The sequence below is a fragment of the Sceloporus occidentalis genome, unplaced genomic scaffold, assembly GCF_023333645.1.
Source record: "Sceloporus occidentalis isolate IW3139 unplaced genomic scaffold, rSceOcc1.0.p SCAF_178, whole genome shotgun sequence".
Lineage (NCBI taxonomy): Eukaryota > Metazoa > Chordata > Lepidosauria > Squamata > Phrynosomatidae > Sceloporus > Sceloporus occidentalis.
The window spans coordinates 282,037-306,322 of record NW_028317158.1 but is presented as its reverse complement, the minus strand read 5'-3'; the positions used below and the strand labels follow the sequence as shown (position 1 = coordinate 306,322).

At 44.4% G+C, this 24,286-nt stretch overlaps 1 protein-coding gene across 4 annotated transcripts in view; it reads left to right on the top strand.

Moving 5' to 3' along the window:
* The first annotated feature begins 473 nt into the window (after positions 1–473).
* LOC149278853 (corticotropin-releasing hormone receptor 2) overlaps positions 474–24,286 on the top strand; it is a 74,761-nt gene continuing 50,948 nt past the window's right edge. Inside the window, exons 1-2 of one of the 4 annotated variants that reach the window (XM_089501657.1) lie at positions 474–510; positions 6,070–6,189. Coding sequence is in view for 2 of the 4 variants with exons in the window: in XM_089501656.1 (XP_089357782.1) it covers positions 5,820–5,937; positions 6,070–6,193 (242 nt within the window). In the remaining 2 variants the exon portion in view is untranslated. Of the gene's footprint in view, positions 511–5,819; positions 5,938–6,069; positions 6,194–24,286 lie in introns of those variants that run through there. The other 3 variants (XM_089501655.1, XM_089501656.1, XM_089501658.1) reach the window with 3 other exon arrangements.

The following is a 24,286-nucleotide window of genomic DNA, read 5'->3' as shown; positions in this document are numbered from 1 at the left end:
TACTTGGAGAGTGACCAGTTCTGGGCCAACTCACGTCCTCGTTGGAGACCTCTGATATCGGTGCGCATTCCTTTGCTACTCGACAAAAGTCAGGTGTTGACTCCAGTGCCATCAAGTCAACTTGAAATCTGGTGAAGTTAACTCTTTTCAATCCAACCCAGTTGAGATGGATTTTGGCAAGCCTACTCAACTGCCAACTCTGTTAAACATGACCTTGAGTATGAAGACCCCCTAAGATGCTTCTGGTTTTTATGGAAAAAAACAGCCTACAGCTATGTTCTCTTTGCACATTGAGAGTGGTCTACTGACATCACAAGGCCGTCCCGCCAACACTGGGGGTCCACGGCCAACCTTTACACGTGGAAAGCATTGAAAATGGCAGGTAGTGGGCCGTGTCTCACCTGGAGATTCTCTGTGGTGACCAGGAGAAGTGGCTTCACCCCCAGGTATATTTAATAGATACACATTTCTGCGAATCCAAGCCAATAATCCAAGATGATAACGTGATCTGTCGGGTTTCTCTTATAGTTACATAGAATCTGTCGGCGGATGAGACCATTGGGTCCATCTAGCACCCAGAAGGTCTGAAACGTTTTACACTGTACCTTTAATTTGAACGAAATTAAGCCGGTACGCAATAAAACCAGAATAAAGTCGAAATCATTGTCCTTTTGTCCCCCCCGGTATCTTACATTTTCCTTGGAAATAGATCAATAAATACATATTACAGGAAGAAATCGTTACATCGTCCGGCTTGTTTATTTGAGACAATGTGTCTGTTCGTAGATCAAGCAAGGACTGGACGTGTCGGCTTGTTCTGAACTTTTGATTTATTTTCATGCGTTTTGGATGATTCTAAATATTACAACAATATCAAGTTTGTGATCTTTTTAGGTTTTTTTTTTCTTCGAGAAAACAGAGACCTTTAGGCTGAGTTGATTTTGCTAAAAAACGTGTTGTTGGGAGATATCGCCGATTTGAAAATATCTGGATTGAAGGGACAGTTTAACGTTCCAGGCAGTCTCGCCAAAGAATAATGGATATTAAAGTATTCTGCGAGTACTTTAACATGCATTCTTTAAAATTAATTTAATAAACATTGAATATGTGCCTTAGGGAGAAGCTGCAGCTCCAAAGCATCCTCTGCAATCCAACAATTCCCACCACTGATTGGCCGCTCACCTTATTGTACGGTATATCAAGTGCATTTATTAAGGCGCAGCCCTTCTTAAGGTTTAGTCAAAGCTTACAGAAGATATCTCAGTTTCTATGCCAACAACCTATCAGTGCCGGCTTTCATGTCACATGACGATAAAGTCTTCCCCAAAAAAATCGATGGCAAATTTTTAACTGATTAAATAATCATTCGACAATAGCAGCAATGTTGTTTATAAGCAGCCTTCGGAACAATGTGTGCGTATCGACGTACTTCGCAAGCACTATGTATTCATTTAACCAATTAATTACTTTAAGGAAAGCTGCAGCTCTAGAGCTACAGCAGAATATATCTTCTGTAGTCGGTCAGCAGGTAAAACAAACAAACAACAAAACAGCAACAAATTTTATAAAAGAATTAGTGATTCCCCGTAACTGTGAAGGTACCCGAGAAGCCACCAGGTTTGACTCGGAGTCTCCGGGTGAAGCTCTGTTTATCCAGGGTCTCCGGGTCGCTCTCCCCGTCTCCGGCGTTATCTGTTCGATATCACGCGGGGCTCGCCCCGTGTTTGCCCACAGCTAGCCCCACTAGTCCTACAGCTAGCCACGTTCTTCAAGCAGCCCTCCACAGACCTTCTACTTCCAAAGAGCTGGAGCTCCGCCAAGCCCCTTCTCATAACTTCCCGGGGGGGGGGGGGTATGACTTTAACCCCGTGTCAGCCGTGACACTTCTGGATGCGGAATCTCAGGCGCTTCACGTTGCCTTCTCCCCGCGTTATAATTCTTGCGTTATAATTCACGTCTATCATGGTTTCCGAGGATAAAAATGACAGCTACATAATGGAACCGTATTAAAACGTGTAACGAGATAATGGTGTTAAAGGTGCTGTCCCACTCACACGCGTACGCCGGCTGGCGGAACGCGCTAGAAACAGATGTCTAATATACTCATCCTATTATATAATTATCCAGCCGACTCCGGGTTTTCCTGCCGCCGTATCCTTCAGCGTTAAAAAATGAACAACTGTTTTTTCATGCAATAAATGATTTCACTATCGGCTGCATAAACTCATTACAGACTTTAAAGCTCCCGACGGCTGTAAAAATTACAGAGGAGGAAAACCGTCTGGGTTCTGTAGCCATTCAGCGAGACGTTTTTCTGTTGTGTTTCACTTAATGAATGAATAAAATAAATAAAATGACGGGGGGGGGATGAAAAAAGAAAATTCAGAAAATATTGGGGGGAAAAAAGAAGATATTAGGAAAGGAGAAGCAAGGAGAATCGAAACGTACATTTTAATAAAAATTTCTGGTATATTCATAAAATTATGAATTTTAGGAGTCAAGTTTCCTTGATTCGGCCACCACAGATTTACGAGCCGCATCCTGGGCCACATCCATACCACCCAAATGCCTCTGTTTAGGAGTTCCAGTCCCTCATTGGCTCTCGAATCCCTGTGTTTCCCAGGAGCTCCAAAGGTGTGTTGGCTATTAGCATATCACAGTCTTCGTAGCCAAATCTTACGTTTTCTAGCCCAATAAGGCTAAATGAACCCATTAATGGATAAAATATGCGGACGAGAACCTGCTTTATGTGCAGTCAACAAAACTTGCTCAAAATCCACGTTATTATTCCTCCCCTTGTGTTAAGAACAAAACAAAGTTCTAAAAGTTATGATGATGACCTTTGAACTACACAAATAATAAGGGACATTTTGAATGTTCGTGGTTGCCAGGACTGTCTAGGCAGAGCCAGGACTGCTAGTAGTTATATCTTTTATTTCTAGGACAAATCATTCGCTACCAGGCAGTTACAGGGTTAAAGTTAAGATAACGCTAGTATTTTTGTATAATGAGGCCGAACGGAGCTGAATAACGTTCCATTCGTTAAATATTTCGCTTTTTCTTTTATTTCCGTTTCTGGCGAATCACGTGACCTGCGCCGGCTCTCCGCGTCCTACAAAAGCGACAATTTTTTTGCGTATTCTGGATATTAATAGATTTCTGGAATTAAAATTCCCATTAGAAGCGGGGATTTTGTGCAAAAGGTTTCCTCACAGGAGCGACAGAGACGTCGGGAAAACAGGAATGATTGGTAACCTGAAGAAGAGACCTCTGAGGTCCCAAAAGCTTTCTATATATTTTATTCCATATATATATATATATTCTATATATTTTTCTACGCTGGCCCAATAATAGGTATCACATTTAACGCCCCCCCCCGGCTTTCCTCGAACACGTAACGGCTTAATCCATTTCCAATCTGTGTCTCTTTAACCCTTCTGGTTCCAGATCTGAGCCATTTCAATGCAATAAAATGAGTTATTTGGAGATATTTTTTTGATTTGGCTTCGGGGGGGGGTTAACAGAAAATGTTGGGGTCTCCCGCACGCTGTGTTGTATCCTGTTTTTGGTGGGAATTATTATGTTAAGGAACAATGTTAGCACAGAAAATAAGCCGTTGATGTACCGAGCACCTGTGCGCATGTCCGGTGATAAAGAATTCCAGGGGTCAGCAGCCCCAGATGTTGTTATCTCCAGCCTTGCAGGTGCGTTTGTGCACAGAGAAGCCTCGGCGGGCTATTGGGACCCGCTCGTCCTGGCCCCGCACAGCAGGGTCGGCGGGGGTCAGCGTTAGGCCTCTCGCCCCGTGTTCTTTTTTTAGATTGTAAGCTTATGGGCAGGTCTTCGGGAAACAAAGGTCGTTCTTGTAACAGTATCAGGACTCCCGGTTTATATGGTAATTCGATGCATTATTTATTGGTGACGAGAAAGCAAAAAAGAACACCGGTAAGACCAGGCGGTCCTCCAGCGCACCGGCTGCTTGTGATACAACTCCCAACACGCTCAGCCTTCGTGTCCAGTGCTGCCACTTCTATACTCTGCACCCGAGATCATCTTCATAAATCCGATAGACGTTCGGGATCAACTGCAGCTCCGAGAATAGCTTAACTCATCGTATGCCAACAAAAAAAGCGTAATGTGTTACAACTGAAAGGGTTAACGCCAACAGTGACCCCCTCTGCGGCCCTCTAAAGGGTGTATTACGGCTTTAGGCAGATGGATTTAATGGGCTAACTCTTGCGTTTATTGGGTCAGAGCCCGGATTAAGCAAAAATGAAACAGCAGCCTCGGCTGGCTCGCCAAATACTCCTTTAACCCATTCATAACCGGCAGTCATTTGCAAAACAGCGTACGCATCGCTCAGTCAGTAGCCGGAGAGTTAAAATGAACCGTCGCAAGTCATCGCTTACGCTTTTGACCCATTTAATGGCTAATTAACTCTGATTAAAGCCGATGTCCCAATTTTCTGCACTAAATAAAGATTTACATGGAGCCCTGTTTAAAGGGGTCTGCTTGGTTATTCCTCCCCTTTGAGTAATTTCTCCCCTATCGTTAAGTTACTGATAATTGTTGATTGGTTAATGTAGCCTTTTTACAAATGGGGGGGGGGGGGACTTCAGGACATATTAGATAATGGAGATCTCAGATTGCAAATGTAGTTAATTTTTAAACCAAAATATCTCTAAAATAATTATACCAAGAAAAAAAAAGCAATTTTTATTCATTTTTTTTAATTCACCTTCTTATGTTTCTTTATGAAAAACATGAACATTATTTTTTATTTTTGGTATTTGCGTCTGGGACTGCGTGCAGCTGCTAGGAAAAGCTGTTAATAAACTTTATACATAATTATTAAAATGAATGTTTTTGTAATGTAGGTGACGCCGCTGTATGAGATGCAGAGAGACTCCCTCCTAATCCCCCTTTAATCTATAGGGACCCTTTTACTGGATAAAGGGGGAGGCGTATAATCCCGAATTATCAGAATGCTAAATGATCCCTAGGTTATCGTTCAGTACTTTGCTTATGCGGGGGATGGGCTCTTATATACAGGGGAGAGCTGGACTGGCAACAGGGCTGGGGGGCAATTTCCCCAGGTAGCTTTTATTTGGGTCACTGATGGTGGTTGCTTGGGGGCCACGAAAAACATGCACCAAAAGAGAGAGACGGAACCGATTGCACGTTAGAAACATAGAATCTGCCGGCAGATCGGCCCCCATCCGGCCCCCGTCTAGTCCGTCCATTTCTCCTGCTCTAAAGACTCGAACCTTAATCAGTCGTTGGTCTCGTCTTAGATTCAGGAGCCGTACGCCTATCCCATGCATGTTTAATCCCCTCACTGTATTACTCTCTACCACTTCTATTGGGAGGCTGTCCCACTTATCCACCACCCTATCCTCAAAGTAAAACTTCTTTACATTTTTTCTCTAACGACTCTGCTTTTCTCTCGGGCTCATTCCGCTATATCCATTTAGTTTAAAAAGCGAATCAACCTCCCTTCTTTTTCCGCCCAGGCATTAAGGGGTTAACCCTATGAGTCCTGCTATTGTGTGTGTGTGTGATTCCCCCCCCCCCATCCTTCTCGGTATCGGCGGCAGTGGCAGCGGCAGCAGCTGCAGCCCTCCCTCCTGGTAAGCGTGTGTGCAGCGTGTGGAGCTGTCAGAGCGCACGCACACACAGCGAGGAGCCACATCGCAGCACAGGAGTCACCGGAGCCGGGTACCGGCAGCAGAGCCCTGCCTCATACCCCGTCCAGAACGCCGTCTGCAGAGCTGGACCCCCCCCAACCCGTGTCCGGCCCTCAGCGAGACCTAATGGCCATGGACAGCACCATCTTTGACATCATCATTGATGAATTTGATGCCAACTGCAGTCTTTTGGATGCTTTTCAGGATACTTTTTTGAACATCTCCTCTCCTTCTCTCCTGGGCTTTGATGGTAGGAGACCGAGGAGGCTTTCATTTTCTGTAATCCGCGCCAGTGCTTAACCGGTTTGTTTTTTTAATTGTTTTTCATTTTGGGTTTGTTTTATCTTAATTGATAGGTTTTTCCCTTCTTTTTTTTTTGAAGGTCCCTTCTGCAGTGCCAGCATCGATCAGATAGGAACGTGTTGGCCTAGGAGCTTGGCCGGGGAACTTGTGGAGAGACCCTGTCCCGATTCATTCAATGGGATCAGATACAACACCACGAGTAAGTGACAATTTGGGGGGGTTTGATTTGTTATTTTTTAACCCACACTTAGTAAGATCTTCTCCTATCAACCTCACAAAACTATGATGATGATGATTATTATTATTACTATTTATTATTATTATTATTATTATTATATTTTGCATTCTTATTATTATTATGCTTACTATTGTATTATTATTTTTATTATTTTATTATTTTATTTATTATTTATAATCATCTATGTTACAAAGAATTGTTACCGATCGCGTGCATGGCTTTTGGCACATTTCACTTCTCGTTTGAAATTTGTCAGCAAGGACGAAATGAATCTTAATTTACGAATCTTAAATAAATTCCTGAAACTGAATGAAGACAGGCTTGCAAAAAAAAAAAAAAAAAAAAAAAGATTTATCGAGAAAACAGACGTGGCTGTCAAGCCGGGGATCAGATACGATTTACTAAGCAGTGATAAGTTAGAGAGGTGAAGTTGTTCTGTTTGCGGCATTGGGAAGGTGGGGCAGCGACTGGAGCGCTACTCCCAGCACGCTCAGCCAGCTCTTTTGCTTATAGCAGCCCAACCTCAGCCTTCCTCCCCCTCCAGCATGGATGTCTTTTTATTTGAATGCAGATTTTTTACAAATCCACCATAGTAATTAACCCTTCGTATATTTTTGCTGCTGTAGCTTGGTTTACTTGCGTGTGCGTATCTGTCTGTCCTATGTATCCGTCCTATGTATCTGTCCTATGTATCTATCTATCTATCCATCCATCCATCCATCTATATACTATATATATATTTATATATATATATATATCATGCAAGTGTTACTTTGTATCGATTGGTAGTTAATAAAAATCCTATAGGATCCCACACATCGCATTTGCGACTATTAAGTGCAATTATTTTGCCGGATAAATCCGTCGGCGGCAGGTGCCCACTGGAGTTGCATAAGAATAGTTTCCTCTGTAATGAGCCTTTGATGATGATAATTAGCGATGTTTCTCTCGCGGAAGCCTTCGGGGACGCTCTCGTCTGGAAGGGAAGCGGCGCGTCGCACGATAGTGATTTAATAAACCGCGCAAGATTCGCCAGTTCTGTTCCATAACGCAATAAACCGCTTAACTACAGACCACACACAAGCCCCGAGAGAACCTGGTGGATCTCCGCCAGACCTCATCGTCACCTCATCGTGCGGTCGGGAGGATCACCATACCTCGCCCGCCATTCACATATACTTTGCGTCGGAGTAAAATTGGGATCTTGGGGAGAACAGATCTCAAGTTCCAGAAACATTTAGGGTTCAGAATTCCAATGACTTTCCCTATAGCTTGGAGGACAGAAGAAAGAGAGAGAGAGAGCGAGAGAGAGAGGAGAAAAACATTTAAATACAAAAAGTACAGGGGGGGGAGTTTATTTCAAAGGAGGAGAAGTGTTAGAAGAAAAGGTCATCATCTAAAACTAGAGGGTTTAGATGGAATGGAAGGATGCTTTACTTTACTGAGAGGGTGGTAGATAAGTGGAACAGCCTCTCAGCAGACGTGGTAGAGGGTAATACAGTAAGGGGATTAAACATGCATGGGATAGACATCCGGCTCCTGAATCTAAGACGAGACCAACGACCGATTAAGGTTTTATAGCAGAAAAACGACCTTATCATTTAGAAACATTAATGCAACTTCCTCTTTGTCTCTCAAAAATATGAAAATACATTTTTATGTTCAATGAATAAAACTAGATATTGTTCCATCTTTTTGCAACTTTTTAAAAGTTTAAAGTTTTTTTCATTCAAATAAAAAAAATTCTGAGATGATGTCACAAAAGTATCTGAAGTGCAACAACGGCACATTCTAAAACTAGAATCAATACAACATATAAAATGTAAAAACAATGTTGCGGTGTCTAGGAAAATATATTCATAGAAAACGTACACCATAAAAAAAAAAAATAATAAAAAAAAATACATATATACACATTATGCACCATTATTTAAATTATTGCATGTTTTGGATCATAATTCACCTTGATTTGCATTAAAGTCTAAGTCTGTGACAATTTTTTGAGGAAGCAGGCAGATTTTGGATTTTCTAGTAAAATGTTTAAAAAGTTAATTATTTTTTTGATTATTTTTGAAATTCAATTCATCTTTACCATTACGTGAACTGTAAATATATAAAGGAAACATTAAGATTCTAAATTTGCTAAGGGGGGGGGGGATAGAAATAAAAGCTTCCGTCATCTCCTGTTGGCTCAGAGAAGAACAATTTTTCGTTTTTACAGATCTGCTCCATAATTAGGACTTTTCCAAACTGTCCTAAAAATAATAAACAGTATAAGATTCCATATCTTATATTATAGTTTGTACTTTATTCTTAAACCTTATTTTTATTCAGTATATTAAGGGGAGTGATGTTGATTGTAACTTGTAGACTTGAAGTATGTTGCTGTGTTTGTGAGTAATTTGCAGTAACTCACAGGTACCACAAGGTGGAGTGCTGTGCGAATTCTGTGGTCGGCGACCAACTCTGTGTTGAGTCCCTGATTACTATTTAGGAAAGTAGCTCATTTTAGGATAGGACGTGAAACCTGTGTTGCTCATGAGTTTGTCCTGATTCAGACAACTTTTAGAGGCTCTGAAGATAACATTTATGATATATTTCCCTCTGTCTGCCTTGCGTCTGTCTCTACCTGGATGTCTCAACGTTTCCTAAAAGTCAATCTCTCCAAAACCAACCTCCTCATATTCCCTCCAGTGCTAACATTCCCTCATCAGATTCCCTTCATGGTAACAGTGCAATCATCTCCCTGTCTCCTCATTCTCGCTGCCTTGGTGTCACCCTTGACTTTGACCTCTTGTTAACCCTGCGGTTACCCATCTTAAAAACCCTTCCTAACTCAAGAGGCCACCAAGGCTCTTGCCCTCATTATCTCCCGCCTCGATTATTGTACCTCTGTCTTAGCCGGTCTCTCTCTTACCCTCTCGACCCTCTACAATCCACCATAAATGCTGCTGCCAGACTTCTCTTCCTCTCCCCTCTGTCGGTCTCTTCAGCGGCTGCCTGTGCTCTTCAGGATTCATTTCAAAACCCTGACTCTCACCTACAAAGCTCTTCATAACGTCACCTACCTACATCTCTTTGCTGATATTCAAATACACATCTGCCCCGGCCCTCCATTACATTGATGATCTTCTCCTTGACCCTTGCACTGCCCATACCCAGGAGGTTCCCCATTTCTCAAACCCGAAATAAGAGACAGACACCAGCAGGATTGGATTTAGAAAAGGCCGAGACATTTATTTAACAAATGTCTCGACATAACTTTATTTAACATCTTATAAATTATTATAAAACACTTTAATAATAACTTCTGTATAAATACTATACAGTCTTCTGTACACCTGTGTACAAACAGCTGAGGGTTCCCAACCTAAACACCAAACAATGGCTTCACACTACCCCTTCCGCCGGATACCACAATCACCCAAGCGACCGCGGGTCGGATAGGGGAGCTCCACCTTAACGCTTTGTTTAATCCTGTACAGGGAGGGCATTAACTCTAACCTCTAACCAAAACCATCAACTTGCCACTCCCATTATCATTCAAACTTCTCCAGGGAACTCCTCCGCCACAGCAAAGAAAACGGATCCTGCAAAAAGAAAGAGGGAAAGGGGGAAAGAAAAAACACACAAAGCCAACACAAAAACACAAAGCAAAAGACAAAAAGAGGGAGGGCGGGCGGGAAACTGCTCCTGTGGTGTTCAGTAATTGCCCCTTGCACGTGTGCTTAGAGGGGCTTTATAGCCCTGTCCCCTTCCCCCTACAGTCACGTTCCTTGTGACTTCCCCCACGTTCCCTGTGCATTCTCACCTCGTGCTAACCCTTGCTGAGTTAACCCTTTCCTGCCCTAATACCATGTGCACCGTCCTGTAGTGCTGGCAGGGTCATGTTCCCCTTACGCCTATGACTCCAGGGTTTCTTTCTGTAGTAAAGTAAATCTTCCTTACATCCCATCTCGGCCTCCGACCCTCTAGTGTTAGATTCTTGTCTCTTGTTGTAACTTTTCTCCTCCTTTGAAATAAACTTCCCTCCTGTCCTTTGTTTAACCCTTTATGTATTTAAATGTCTCTCCCACCCCCCCTCTCTCCTCCGAGCCGGACATATTGAGATCCTTTAGTCTTTCCTGATCTTTTTAATCCTGAAAACCGTTCCGCATTCTCAGGTGAAGCCAATTCTTAAGTAGCGGACGCCTTAGATACGATGTTACATACAGTCAGTGGCATTAGGGCTAATGGTTCGTTAGCCAATGGATTGAATTCTTTTTGGAACCCTACACCCTATGCATAGCGCACCAAAAGATTTTTTTTATTTTTTTTTTTATTTGGTTTTCTGTTATCTTTCTCTCATGACAATCAGTCGACGGCTGCCCCAGTTGTATGTTTGCCTTTACTCTTAGTGTCTCTTATATGGTTAAGTTACGCTATTCAATTTTGGGTAGGAATTCAAATTTTTATCGCGGCTTGCTGCTACCGGGATGAAAAAAAGCCTATTTGGTTTAAACATTTTAATTGGTTCAATTGCACAGCAGCAGACGTAGCATCTATCAAATCTTCACAGCTTTGTTCCAGAATGGAAGATCCAGATTTCCAGTCTGAAAATGTCTTCAAAGCGTTTGAATTCTCTTAAGAATTCGAGGAAACCAACATTGGTTAATAAATTCTCGTGTGTTCAGAAACCCTTAGAGCAGGGGCGTCCAACCTGCGGCCCTCCAGCTGCTGCAGGACTACATCTCCCATCCTTCTCAGCCAGCCCCTTAGCTGGAAGAGTATTATGGGAGATGTAATGCTGCTGCAGCTGGAGGGCCGCAGGTTGGACACCCCTGCCTTAAAGGGACGCTCCAGCCATCGTACACGGTACACTTTAATGCTTATAACAGCTGAGTGGTCCCTTAAAGTTTCTGTGATACCCCCGTTGGCACTGGAGCAACCCTTTAATTTTGGGGTAAGAAGTATCTGTGACAGGGCCAGGCTACTGAGAGGACCCAGGGAACTCGGCAGCCCCTCTGGCGTCCTCGCTAGGTTAGGGAACGGTGCCTCTACCGGGTCACCGGGGACTTCAGTGGGAACCTCTGGGGCAGTGACCCGGACTTCTCCCAGGACACTCGGGAAATCAGGGGGACGATCTGGGGCACTGGCTTCTACAGGCATAGATAAGGGTTTGGTGAGGGGGATTGTGCCACTTACTCGGGCGGTGGGGACAGTCATCTCTTCTGCTGGGGTAGAGCAGCCAGGGTTGTTGGTGAGGACTTGGGTCGGAGCTTTTGGCTTCCTCCTCCGCTTCTTCTTGCTGGCGAGGACCTCGGTTCTTCTCGCCAGGGCAGGGGCCGAGGAGTAGGTGAAGAGGACCTCGGTCCCACTCCCGCAAGTTGTAGTACCATGCTCCCAGTCTCCTTGTAACTCCTGAAGCTCTACTCTCCGCAGCAATTCTTTATAGTCCCTCTCGAGCTGCCATTCCTCTTGGACCAGGCAATCCATAACAGCCTCCAGCTCGGGGGGAATAGCATAAACCAGGACTTCTGCACGGTTGTCCCAGATTGTATCCCTGCAGTACTGGCAGGGGCTTCCGAAGGACGAGTCAAATTGGAAGGCATCATATATCAGTCCTGGGTCGACGGGGCTATACAGCATCAGAGGGTCGCTGTGGTCTTCACCTGCTAACTGCTGGGAGAATCCCTGGTAGCGGCTCTGGAGGTCGAGCTCTGCATATATGAGACCCCTCAATTCGTCTTCCCACTCCGGCAACGGGTTCTCCCCCAGGAGTGGAACTCGTATATCCCACATTGTCCAGTACTGTGCCCAGTATGATTCGAAGTGGGGATGGGAGAAATCATCCCTCCAGTCTGCAGGCGCAGACTCTAACTGCCATTGCTGGTGTTCCAGCTCACACACCTCGGCTGTAACCCGGTCTGTCTCACCCTCTGGTTCTCGGAAGGGTTGGATATCCTGGTGCAATATTTTGGTGGTCTGTTCCCCTAGTCTGGGAGATACAGACCCACTCTGGCTCAGTTCCTGGTGACACATTTTAATCACCGCCGTCACTTGCTCCGATGTAGCCCCTCCTGGGTACAGGGATAGGTGCCATAGAATGTTCTTTTGTAGAGCACTCAGTCCGAGGCTCTCCTCTGGGGCATCCTGGTGCCGGTCCATCTCTCTGCAGTCCGCAATCAGAGTAGCCTTTCCTTTGCTACAAACCTCCAGGAGCTCTCTTGGTGTCTCTCGTCTGTAATCCCAGTTGGTGGTTTGGATTTCACCCAAGTCGTGGGATTCTTCCCACCGCTGCCAACCAATGTTACAGGGTCACCGTACCCAAGGCTGGGTCCCCCTGTTTGAGGGCTGAGGAATCACCAGTCAGTCCCTCATACGGATCGCACTCAGCTATCCACGGATCATCCAGACCACCATTCGTAGTAAACCAAGAAGAACTCTCTTTATTACAAACACACAGAACTTATATACAATCTCAATGCAATGTGTACCGAACCCAACCCCCAATCCCATCAGCCACATCCCATCACAAATCCCATCAGTATACAGGGGATGTATCAGGTGAGGGGATTACAGAATACAATGGGTTCCCCCACCTGTGTTATCCCCCCTGTAGTGCGGGGGCCATCTGGGCAGACAGGGCTGTGTTGGCTGATTAAGAGCCCCAGCCAGATTATAGGATCGTCTCTTTGAAGGCTGGGGCTGAATCCACATCAGTCTCTGGGCCGGTTACACAATAAACACAATATAATATATTACCGGGTCACAGTATACAGAACCGGACACAAAAGTGCTCCGTGACCCGGCTAAACTTCATATGACATATGAGCCAGCTAGCCTGGCCCTGTCACAGTATCCCATTCAGAATTTCCCTTTTAAGCCAAATACCATAGTTTTATTAAAAAAAATCATACGTCATGTTTTCTGAGAAGTCCACTCAGCGACAAAAAGAACATAATGGAGCAGACGTCTTATATTGGACATGGCGAATTTATTCCTCCTCTTTGTGTTAGAAATATTAGAACTTTTCATTTTTATAACAGTAGTTCTGGACTATAACTGTCTTACAAGAGATGCATGATGTTAGCGTGTGATGGGGTGCAGTACAAAATTGAGTGAGGGTTATAGATAAATGGAACAGCCACCCAGCACAAGTGGTAGAGGGTAATACAGTGAGGGGATTAAACATGCATGGGATAGACATACGGCTCCTGAATCTAAGACGAGACAAACGACTGATTAAGGTTTGAGTCTTTACAGCAGGAGAAACGGGCGACTAGATGGGGGGCCGGATGGGGGCCGATCTGCCGGCAGGTTCTGTTCCTAGGTTTCCATTATATTGTTATGCAGTGAAAGCGTGAAGGTTAAGTAGGGGGAGCTTCAATGGAGCAGTGTGGGAGCTGGAAGATGCGTTCAGGAATTTCTTTTGAATAAATGGACGCGGTGGGAATCGTGAAGGTGTGACCCGCGGTGCAGAATTGTAGCTGTAATTGTCGTCCATGCACCAGCTATCTGGGGGCAAAATGACCTCTGTGACACAGACCTCAGGTAGTCGGTAGCAGCCACTAACAATTTTCTTCAAGACTAGACTGGAATAAACTCCCGGACCTTACATTTAATGGGAGCCATTTACTAAGGGGCCGTCCAATGTCCCATACAGCAAAGAATACATATGGAGGTACTTTGTAGGTCTTTTAATATACATTCCTTACCTGTAAGAAAAAAGCACCTGGTGAAAAGGAAGCAGCGCCAGCCAATCACTGGTACGAAAGCACCCATAGAATTCTTCGAACCCATGGAACTCTTGCGCATGCACACCAGAACACCAGAAAACAAAAAATCTTCGTTCAGTGGTTTATCATCACGGCTGCCATTTTAACTACTTGAAGAGTAGTCTTTTCCAGACATGGTTTTATGGTGTTTGATTACCGGCATACACCCACAATATAAACAAAAGAATCCTACTCCATGTTGGAGAATAACTCAACAGAGATTGTCCTCTCTGGCATACTGGCCCACTACTTCGGCTCCCAGTTACAAAATAGAGTAAATATCAAAAAGCCTTTCACTGTGTGTATGGGTGTGAGTATGTGTATGGGTGTGAGTATGTGTATGGGTGTGAGTATGTATATGGGTGTGAGTATGTATGGGTGTGTGTGTGTATGGGTGTGTGTGTGTATGTGTATGGGTGTGTGTATGGGTGTGTGTGTGTGTGTGTGTGTGTGTATATGGGTGTGTGTATGTGTATGGGTGTGTGTATGTGTATGTGTATGGGTGTGTGTGTGGGTGTGTGTATATGTGTATGGGTGTGTGTGTGTATGTGTATGGGTGTGTGTATGTGTATGGGTATTTGTATGGGTGTGTGTGTGTATGGGTGTGTGTATATGTGTATGGGTGTGTATATGTGTATGGGTGTGTGTGTGTATGTGTATGGGTGTGTGTATGTGTATGGGTATGTGTATGGGTGTGTGTGTATGGGTGTGTGTATATGTGTATGGGTGTGTGTATGGGTGTGTGTGTGTATGGGTATGTGTATGGGTGTGTGTGTGTGTATGGGTGTTTGTGTGTATGTGTATGGGTGTGTGTGTGTGTGTGTGTATGGGTGTGTGTGTGTGTGTATGTGTATGGGTGTGTGTGTGTATGGGTGTGTGTGTGTGTATGTGTTCGGGTGTGTGTGTGTATATGTGTATGGGTGTGTGTGTATATGTGTATGGGTGTGTGTGTGTGTGTGTATGTGTATGGGTGTGTGTATGTGTATGGGTGTGTGTATGTGTATGGGTGTGTGTGTGTATGGGTGTGTGTGTATGGGTGTGTGTATGTGTGTGAAGTATAGATAGCTCCCCAACATTCTGTGCTCCTGGAAGAGAATATGATGCCTTTATTTAAATGTTCATTTGGAACGAGAAACATTTTAGTGAATCCCACGCAGGGTCATAGACGGGTAAATATTGATCATTACCAAACCGTAATGACATTTTGGGGAAAAAGTGAGCAGCTTTACGCCCCAGAACAAAATGCTTGTTTTACTGTCGATTAATGGATTTCTTCTTAAATAAATGTCAGCCGGAGGAGTGAGAAATTCAAATCCTCTTTAATAAGAAGACATAAATAGAAAACAAACACTCAACGGAACATTCAGCGAAAAAGAAATAAACCGTGTTTACCAAATGTGTAAATAAAAGAAAAGTCCATATGTGAAACTGCTTGGGTTTTATTTTGTTTTCATGTGTTTTGGGCTCCGCGTGTTTCTTAATTAGCACTAACGACAAAGGCCGGAAGGCTCCCATGCTGGGGATGATGGCGGGTATTTCAATGGGACTCCATGTATGAAAGCCACATATTGTTACATCCGCTATTTCTGTTTCGGATCCTCGCATTAAGGAATAAAATTAAGCCGCGGGTTATCCCAAAGCCAAATGTGCCGAATTAGGTTTCTGGTTCGAATAAAATGAACTGCAGATGCAAAATGTTCTACAAAAGTGTTTTTAAACATTACGTCGGAATTTGTGCCATGGGTTTTGCTGAGGAGCTGTTGGGGGGGGCTAACACAATGTTCCTATGGAATGTATAGAGTGCTGCGGAATATGAATCAATAAATAAAAATAATAATAAAGAGCAGAACAGAGAGAGGGGTTAGTATGAATAATAGGTTGTAGAGATCATTCTCAAGCTACTTGGTAAACGTGGTTCCTCTACCTTACCAACCGGTGGGGTGACCCTTCAGATCAGCTCCACTTTTACCCCTTTTCAACAGAATTCACAAAGGTTTAAGTTGTTTAAGTTACAGGGGTAACATTGCTGGTTTCACCCAATAAATAAACTCGTCAAACTGTAACCATCAAGTGAAAATCAACAGCTCTTGCATCAGGTCTATCATGCTCTCAATTCATAGGGTTGGACCTGTGGTCCACTTGGATGTCAAGGTGGACAACCTTGCTGATTCCTGGCTCAACTAGAAGCCTTCTCAAGAATTAAGCTGAATTTTTGCGTTTTAAGCCACTTTATGGGGTGAAATGGATACATTGCGCTGTGTTCTTTTGAGATGACATGGGTACAGTTGACTTAAATTGTAGCGAGTAGCTCCTCTCTAGCCAACCCAGGAGACCTGGCCCAGGCAACTGTACCTAACCCCAAACCTTTGTTAGCCGACAAAATTAAAATTCCATAGCTTTCTTTAAATCATTTCCATAAATTAAAATTCCATAGCTTTCTTTAAATCATTTCAGAAATTTACAGGGACTCAAGTCACAGCCGGGGAAAGCCTCCCACACAAAGCCTACGGTCCAGCAAAGTTCATAAATAAAATAATGCTAAATACTATAATAGGGCGAAATCAATGATTCCGTCTCCCGCAATACATCACAGCTTACTCGGGACAAATTGGATTTTTTTGTAGTATAGATTTTGTGATACTGTTTCATAAAAGAAAATATTTTAAGGGGCGTTGGAGCCTTGCAGAGTGATTAATTCAGCTGCTCTTTGTAGTGGAAACAGAAAACTGTTGCTCAGACCACGGGAATGTCAGGAAAGACGTGATTATCAGGGCAGTGATTATCCTGTTATACAGAGAAAGTTTATTCATCTTTGTTTTGTGTACTTTACCATAGAAACATACAATCTGCCGGCACATCGGCCCTTTTCAGCCCCCATCTAGTCTTCTCCTGCTGTAAAGACTCAAACCTTAATCAGTCATCGGTCTCGTCTTAGATTCAGGAGCCGTATGTCTATCCCATGCATGTTTAACTACCCTCACTGGATTACCCTCTACCACTTCTGCTGGGAGGCAATTCCACTTATCAACAACTTACCTGCCTCGGGTCTTCTAGTTTTAGGTTATCACTCACACATTCTCATGCTCTCTCACACTCTAATTCACTTTCTCTCATGCTCTCTCAGTGTCTCCCTACCTTCTCCGCTGACATCTTCCATGTCCCTGTTTCCTTTCCAGCAGCTCCGCTTCTTCTTCTCTTCCTGTTCTTCTTTCTTCATCCACTTCTACCCGTCTTCTTTCTTCGTCCGCTTCTCCATGAACTAGGCCTCCCAGAGCACTTTCATAAAAGGGTGGAGCCTCTGGGTACACCATCTCCCCTGATTGAAGGAACGGGGGAGAGGCTATCCCTGTGACTCCACCCTTTTGCAGAAGTATTCCGAGAGGCTAGAATAACGATGATGGATTTGTGAAGAAAGAGAAGCCTTTCTGCCCCTCTCTTCCTTCATGAATCTGTCTGTATTGTTCTGGTGAGAAGGTAGAGAGACATTGAGAGACAGGGCGAGAGAGAGTGAATGAGGGTGTGAAAGAACGTGAGTGAGAGACAGCATGAGAGAATGAATGAGGACGAATAACAAAGTTTCCGATGTCCTCCTTCTTTAGGGGAACAGCATATTTCCCCATAACAGATGGGGTCAAGCTTATCCGGAAGGCAGTAAAAATGAGGGGCGTAAACAGGCTGTGCAGAGTATCTCATCCATCACTATATAGTCATAAGAGCTGCACGGCTGTTTATTGAAGGTAATTTATTCATATATCTATTTATATCAGATAGAACAGGAATGAAATATATTCCGCTGTGACCGTCACTTACAATGAGTTCCAGCATGCCCGATCTTTAAATATATCAACTTTGCACATTTCTTTTGAAAGCCGCGGACCCCCTGTCATTATATCTGACATGACAAGTAAAGGCTCCGCTGGGAATCGGAGTCTAAGTCCTGATACATTTATATCTGTGCTTTTCCATCGCTGAAACAAAGCTGCTTTCTAGAACAATGTGGGATCATTTATTATAGAATAATAGAGCATGTAGCGGGTATAATCAGAATAACTGATCACGGAGTACGTTTGTTACAGGGTCACCGTACCCAAGGCTGGGTCCCCCTGTTTGAGGGCTGAGGAATCACCAGTCAGTCCCTCATACGGATCGCACTCAGCTATCCACGGATCATCCAGACCACCATTCGTAGTAAACCAAGAAGAACTCTCTTTATTACAAACACACAGAACTTATATACAATCTCAATGCAATGTGTACCGAACCCAACCCCCAATCCCATCAGCCACATCCCATCACAAATCCCATCAGTATACAGGGGATGTATCAGGTGAGGGGATTACAGAATACAATGGGTTCCCCCACCTGTGTTATCCCCCCTGTAGTGCGGGGGCCGTCTGGGCAGACAGGGCTGTGTTGGCTGATTAAGAGCCCCAGCCAGATTATAGGATCGTCTCCTTGAAGGCTGGGGCTGAAGCCACATCAGTCTCTGGGCCGGTTACACAATAAACACAATATAATATATTACCGGGTCACAGTATACAGAACCGGACACAAAAGTGCTCCGTGACCCGGCTAAACTTCATATGACACATGAGCCAGCTAGCCTGGCCCTGTCACAACGTTGATAACCATTACAAAGGTTTTAATACCCTCGGTGCGGAGCTCAGAAAGATCTCAAGTGTGATTTGGGTCTCACTGATTCCATTTGGCAACTCAGGCTAAAGGGGAAATCCCATAGAAAATATTATCTCCTTGAGCATACCCCCCCACACCCAACGCTGTATACGGTAATAACCCCCAGAGCTGTATACAGTAATATAACCCCCCAGCGCTGTATACAGTAATATAACCCCCCGCCCAGCGCTGTATACGGTAATAACCCCCAGTGCTGTATACAGTAATATAACCCCCCAACGCTGTATACAGTTATAACCCCCAGCGCTGTATACAGTAATATATAACCCCCAGCACTGTATACAGTAATATAACCCCCAGTGCTGTATACAGTAATATAACCCCCAGTGCTGTATACAGTAATGACCCCCCCAGCGCTGTATACAGTAATATAACCCCCCAGTGCTGTATACAGTAATAACCCCCAGCGCTGTATACAGTAGCAACCCCCAGCGTTGTATACAGTAATATAACCCCCCAGCGCTGTATACAGTAATATAACCCCCCAGCGCTGTATACAGTAATATAACCCCCAGCACTGTATACAGTAATATAACCCCCAGCGCTGTATACAGTAATATAACCCCCCAGCAGTGTATACAGTAATAATAACCCCCAGTGCTGTATACAGTAATATAACCCCCAGCGCTGTATACAGTTATATAACCCCCCAGTGCTGTATACAGTAATAACCACCAGCGCTGTATACAGTAATAATAACCCCCAGTGCTGCATACAGTAATATAACCCCCAGCGCTGTATACAGTAATATAACCCCCCAGCGCTGTATACAGTAATAACCCCCAGCGCTGTATACAGTAATATAACCCCCAGCACTGTATACAGTAATAACCCCCAGCGCTGTATACAGTAATAACTCCCAGTGCTGTATACAGTAATATAACCCCCCAGCGCTGTATACAGTAATATAACCCCCAGCGCTGTATACAGTAATATAACCCCCAGCACTGTATACAGTAATAACCCCCAGCACTGTATACAGTAATAACTCCCAGTGCTGTATACAGTAATAACCCCCAGCGCTGTATACAGTAATATGTATTCATTGTTCTCTCCTCATTCTCTCTCCTTAACTTTTCAAACAGTTGCTTCCCTGTCTCTGCTTCTCTCGCCTCTTTTATTCTTCCGATCACAGATTAAGAACAGGGGAAGACGTTTTCCCTGTGGTGTAAGCGTGTGTTTTTGGCTCTGTCCTATTGTGGAAGCACTCTGAAAAGCAGGCCAACAAAAGCGAGAGATAGTGAGAAAAAAACCGACTGAAAAGGCAGGAAATAAAATTTTCTTCCTGAAACCAAATTGACCAAAAACGAAATAAAAGTAAAAGTAAAAGTAAGTAATTTGATTCATGTGCACAAGTCTATTTAATAGGACGATGATTGACACAATGTGGGATGCGGGGGTCTCCTCTGAAGCTCCATCATGACAAGAATAGAATGAAAACGCGTTGCTGGATTTAATAGGGGTAATTACTGTACTGAGGAAAGATCAAGGAGCTGAGAGAGATACATTGGCGTTGTCCTCCATGATGGCTCTCTTCGTGCAAGCATGTAGAAGCATGTATATTATTATAACAAAATCTTCCATACTACTGTTTTTTTTACAGAATTAAGATGTTTTGATAATGTATAAAATTAAATTGAAAGTCATAGTTAATAAATATGTTAAGTTCTGTGGGTTCCTCCATGTGTTTTGGGTGTGATACATTGTATCACGGAGAGCTTCACACACACACACCATCCATTACTGGGACCTAGAAATGTTCTGGGTCAACTACTTATAATGAATAATGAAAGTTTGGGAAAATCTGGGTTTTTTTAAGATGTGCTTCAATGCTTCTGCTGTAATTGGACTCAATGACCTGGTTTTAGAATAGTCTAAACATATATAAAGTGAAGTCAGAAAACGACGGATTGGGGGCACTCAGAAGAGCTACCTCACTCCCCTCCTCGCCAGAAAGAAACAGGCCTTTTAGGGGACCGGCTCCACCATGGCTTTTTTCAGTTTTGTGTGTATCAATAAAAAGAAAATCAAAATACAAGGAAAAAAACACACTTTTTTTTTTGAGAGCCCGAGGTTGTGCTCTTCGGTCGTCATCTTCTGTGCACAAATCAAATCGTGAAGATGGTGCTGCGGTGATGGTGTCCGCAGTGGAGCTGAGTCCCCAATCTTCGTCTTCTGGTGCATGCACTCCCCGAAAGGATATGCATCCCCTTCCTTCCCACCAGGCCCGGACTGGGACAAAAAATAGGCCCGGGCATTTAAGCCTGAGCAGCCCATATTTATTTATTTATTTATTGTTAAAGCCCACCCTTCATGTACCATCTTTGCATTTAATGATTCACACAAATCATTAAGACATTCATTAAAGAACAGCCCCGGAGGGAAAAAAAATTGGACGGAGGGGCCACATGAATTTAGTGCGGACAAGGTACCCATGGTCAGGCCTGTTGAAGGGGTTAAGGCATGACTAAGGAAAATTTTGGTACTGAAAGTGTTAAGTTAGTGGCACGTGCAGGGGCCAGAAGGGAGGGGGTAATTACCCTCCCTTAGGGGTATATAAGGAAGGGTCGTGGCCTATAGGGGCAACCATTTTAAAGAAAATTTTCCCGCCCGTCCCTCCCCTGATTTTGGCATTTTGCCGAGTACTCTGGTTTTAAGCTGGTACGGCGCAGGAGTTAACCATCTAGGTATGGTTACTTGTGGTGCACAGAGGTGTAAGTGCAGGACACTCCAGGGGCATGCGCCTCTGTGAATCGTAAGGTCATGTGACTGCCGCGCTAGGGGACGCCGGCAGTTTCAGCAGGGATACAGGTGGACACGCCCATACCAGCAGGGATACAGGTGGACACGCCCATACCAGCAGGGATACAGGTGGACACGCCCATACCAGCAGGGATACAGGTGGACACGCCCATACCAGCAGGTTACTTATTTGGTTATTAAGTTGGTTATTAAGTGGTTATTAAAATGTTTACAATTGGTTATGTTATTTATATATATTGTGTCAAATTGGTTGTGGTAATAATATTTGACACTTTGTAACATGTTAATAAAGGTTGAGTGTCGCGGTGCTGAAGTTATTTCAAGTCCGCACCGCGGACAAATAATTCCATATCTGACATTTAATAAAGCTTGTAAAATAAAGAAGTGTCTCTTGTTTTATTTTGTAAAGAGGTACCGAAACTGGACGCTACTACATTCATGCAGTCTCACAAATCATTCAAGCAATTCATCCACACATGAATTCATTAATTGTCATACGCATTCACACAATTCATCCACACATTTATTCATTCATTCTCATACGCATTCACACTACCTCCTCTCTTCATCTTATCTGCCCCTTTTCACTATGTAACCCCCTTCCCCACTTCTCAATATGTACCGCCTCTATCTATCCCCTCTCCCCCTTTCTCACTATCTAACCCCCCTCTGCCTCTTCTCACTGCACCCCCCTCCCTCACCCTACTTACCTTGTTGCCGGAACAAGCAGCAACTGCGACCGCACCTGTGGCAGGGGAGGTGTTACAGGGTCACCGTACCCAAGGCTGGGTACCCCTGTTTGAGGGCTGAGGAATCACCAGTCAGTCCCTCATACGGATAGCACTCAGCTATCCACGGATCATCCAGACCACCATTCGTAGCAAACCAAGAAGAACTCTTTTATTTACAAACACACAGAACTTTATATACAATCTCAATGCAATGTGTACCGAACCCAACCCCCAATCCCATCAGCCACATCCCATCACAAATCCCATCAGTATACAGGGGATGTATCAGGTGAGGGGATTACAGAATACAATGGGTTCCCCCACCTGTGTTATCCCCCCTGTAGTGCGGGTGCCGTCTGGGCAGACAGGGCTGTGTTGGCTGATTAAGAGCCCCAGCCAGATTATAGGATCGTCTCTTTGAAGGCTGGGGCTGAATCCACATCAGTCTCTGGGCCGGTTACACAATAAACACAATATAATATATTACCGGGTCACGGTATACAGAACCGGACACAAAAGTGCTCCGTGACCCGGCTAAACTTCATATGACATATGAGCCAGCTAGCCTGGCCCTGTCACAGGAGGATTGATTTAGGGGCTGATGGAGCTGCAGCTCCAGGCCCCCACCTTAAAATAAGCCCAGTCAGGACCGGACTGACTGGTCCTCTATGGCCGCATTAACGCAGAGCCCCTTAAGCCCGCCGCAACTACCCCCTCCTAACTATCTACCCTCTCCCTCTTTGAAGTTCACTTACCTTTCAGGAGTCCTGCGGTGGGGGTGCAAGGCCTCTGCCTCCCAGCTCTGCCACTGTATGGAACAGTATAGAGTGATGGGAGTTATGATGTACTTTTAGAGCATAATTAGATCATGAAAAAGACATTGGAAATGGTACAGCATAACACCCATCACTCTCACACACTTACCAATCCACACACCTACCAATCCACACGTATACCAATCCACACGTATACACCAATCCACACGTATACACCAATCCACACATATATATATATACCAATCCACACGTATACACCAATCCACACATATATATACACCAATCCACACATATATATACACCAATCCACACATATATATACACCAATCCACACATATACATACACCAATCCACACATATATATACACCAATCCACACATATATATACACCAATCCACACATATACATACACCAATCCACACATATACATACACCAATCCACACATATATATACACCAATCCACACATATACATACACCAATCCACACATATACATACACCAATCCACACATATACATACACCAATCCACACACATACCAATCCACACACATACCAATCCACACACATACCAATCCACACACACACACCAATCCACACGTATACACCAATCCACACGTATACACCAATCCACACATATACACCAATCCACACATATACACCAATCCACACATATATACTAATCCACACACATACCAATCCACACACATATATACCAATCCACACATATATACAAATCCACACATATATACCAATCCACACATATATACTAAGCCACACATATACCAATCCACTCTCACTGAATGTTTTCCTACCTTTCCTTTTTTTCTCCTTACAGCTCCTCTTCGCTCCTCTTCTTCAGTTCTTCTGTCTTCTCTGTCTTCTTCCGGGTCAGAGGGCACGAACAGCGGTGGGCGCGGCTTCAGTGTTGTGCGCCGGGATCTGACAACAAATCCTGGCGCACAGCAGCTGTTGCCGCGCGGATCACAAGGGAGCGGTATCGGAGGTCTTTAGCAGACCTCCGGCTCCCTTGAGTGATTTTAAGCCTGGTTGAACCCGGCTTAAAATCACTCAAGGGAACCGGAGGTCTGTTAAAGACCTCCGATACCGCTCCCTTGCGAGCCTGCTCCTCCAGCGGCGGACATTACTGTCCGTCTCTGGAGGGGTGCCGGGTGCCGCAAGTTGGCACCCCCTGATGAGCGGCACCCGGTGCGGACCGCCCCCCGCCGCCGCCCCCTGGAGTGCGGTCGCACCGGGAAGCCCCCACCATGGCCGGCCTTAGGGGTCTGCGGCCGCACAGGGTTTAAATTAAAACATCGGGTTTTTGCGGCGGTTAAT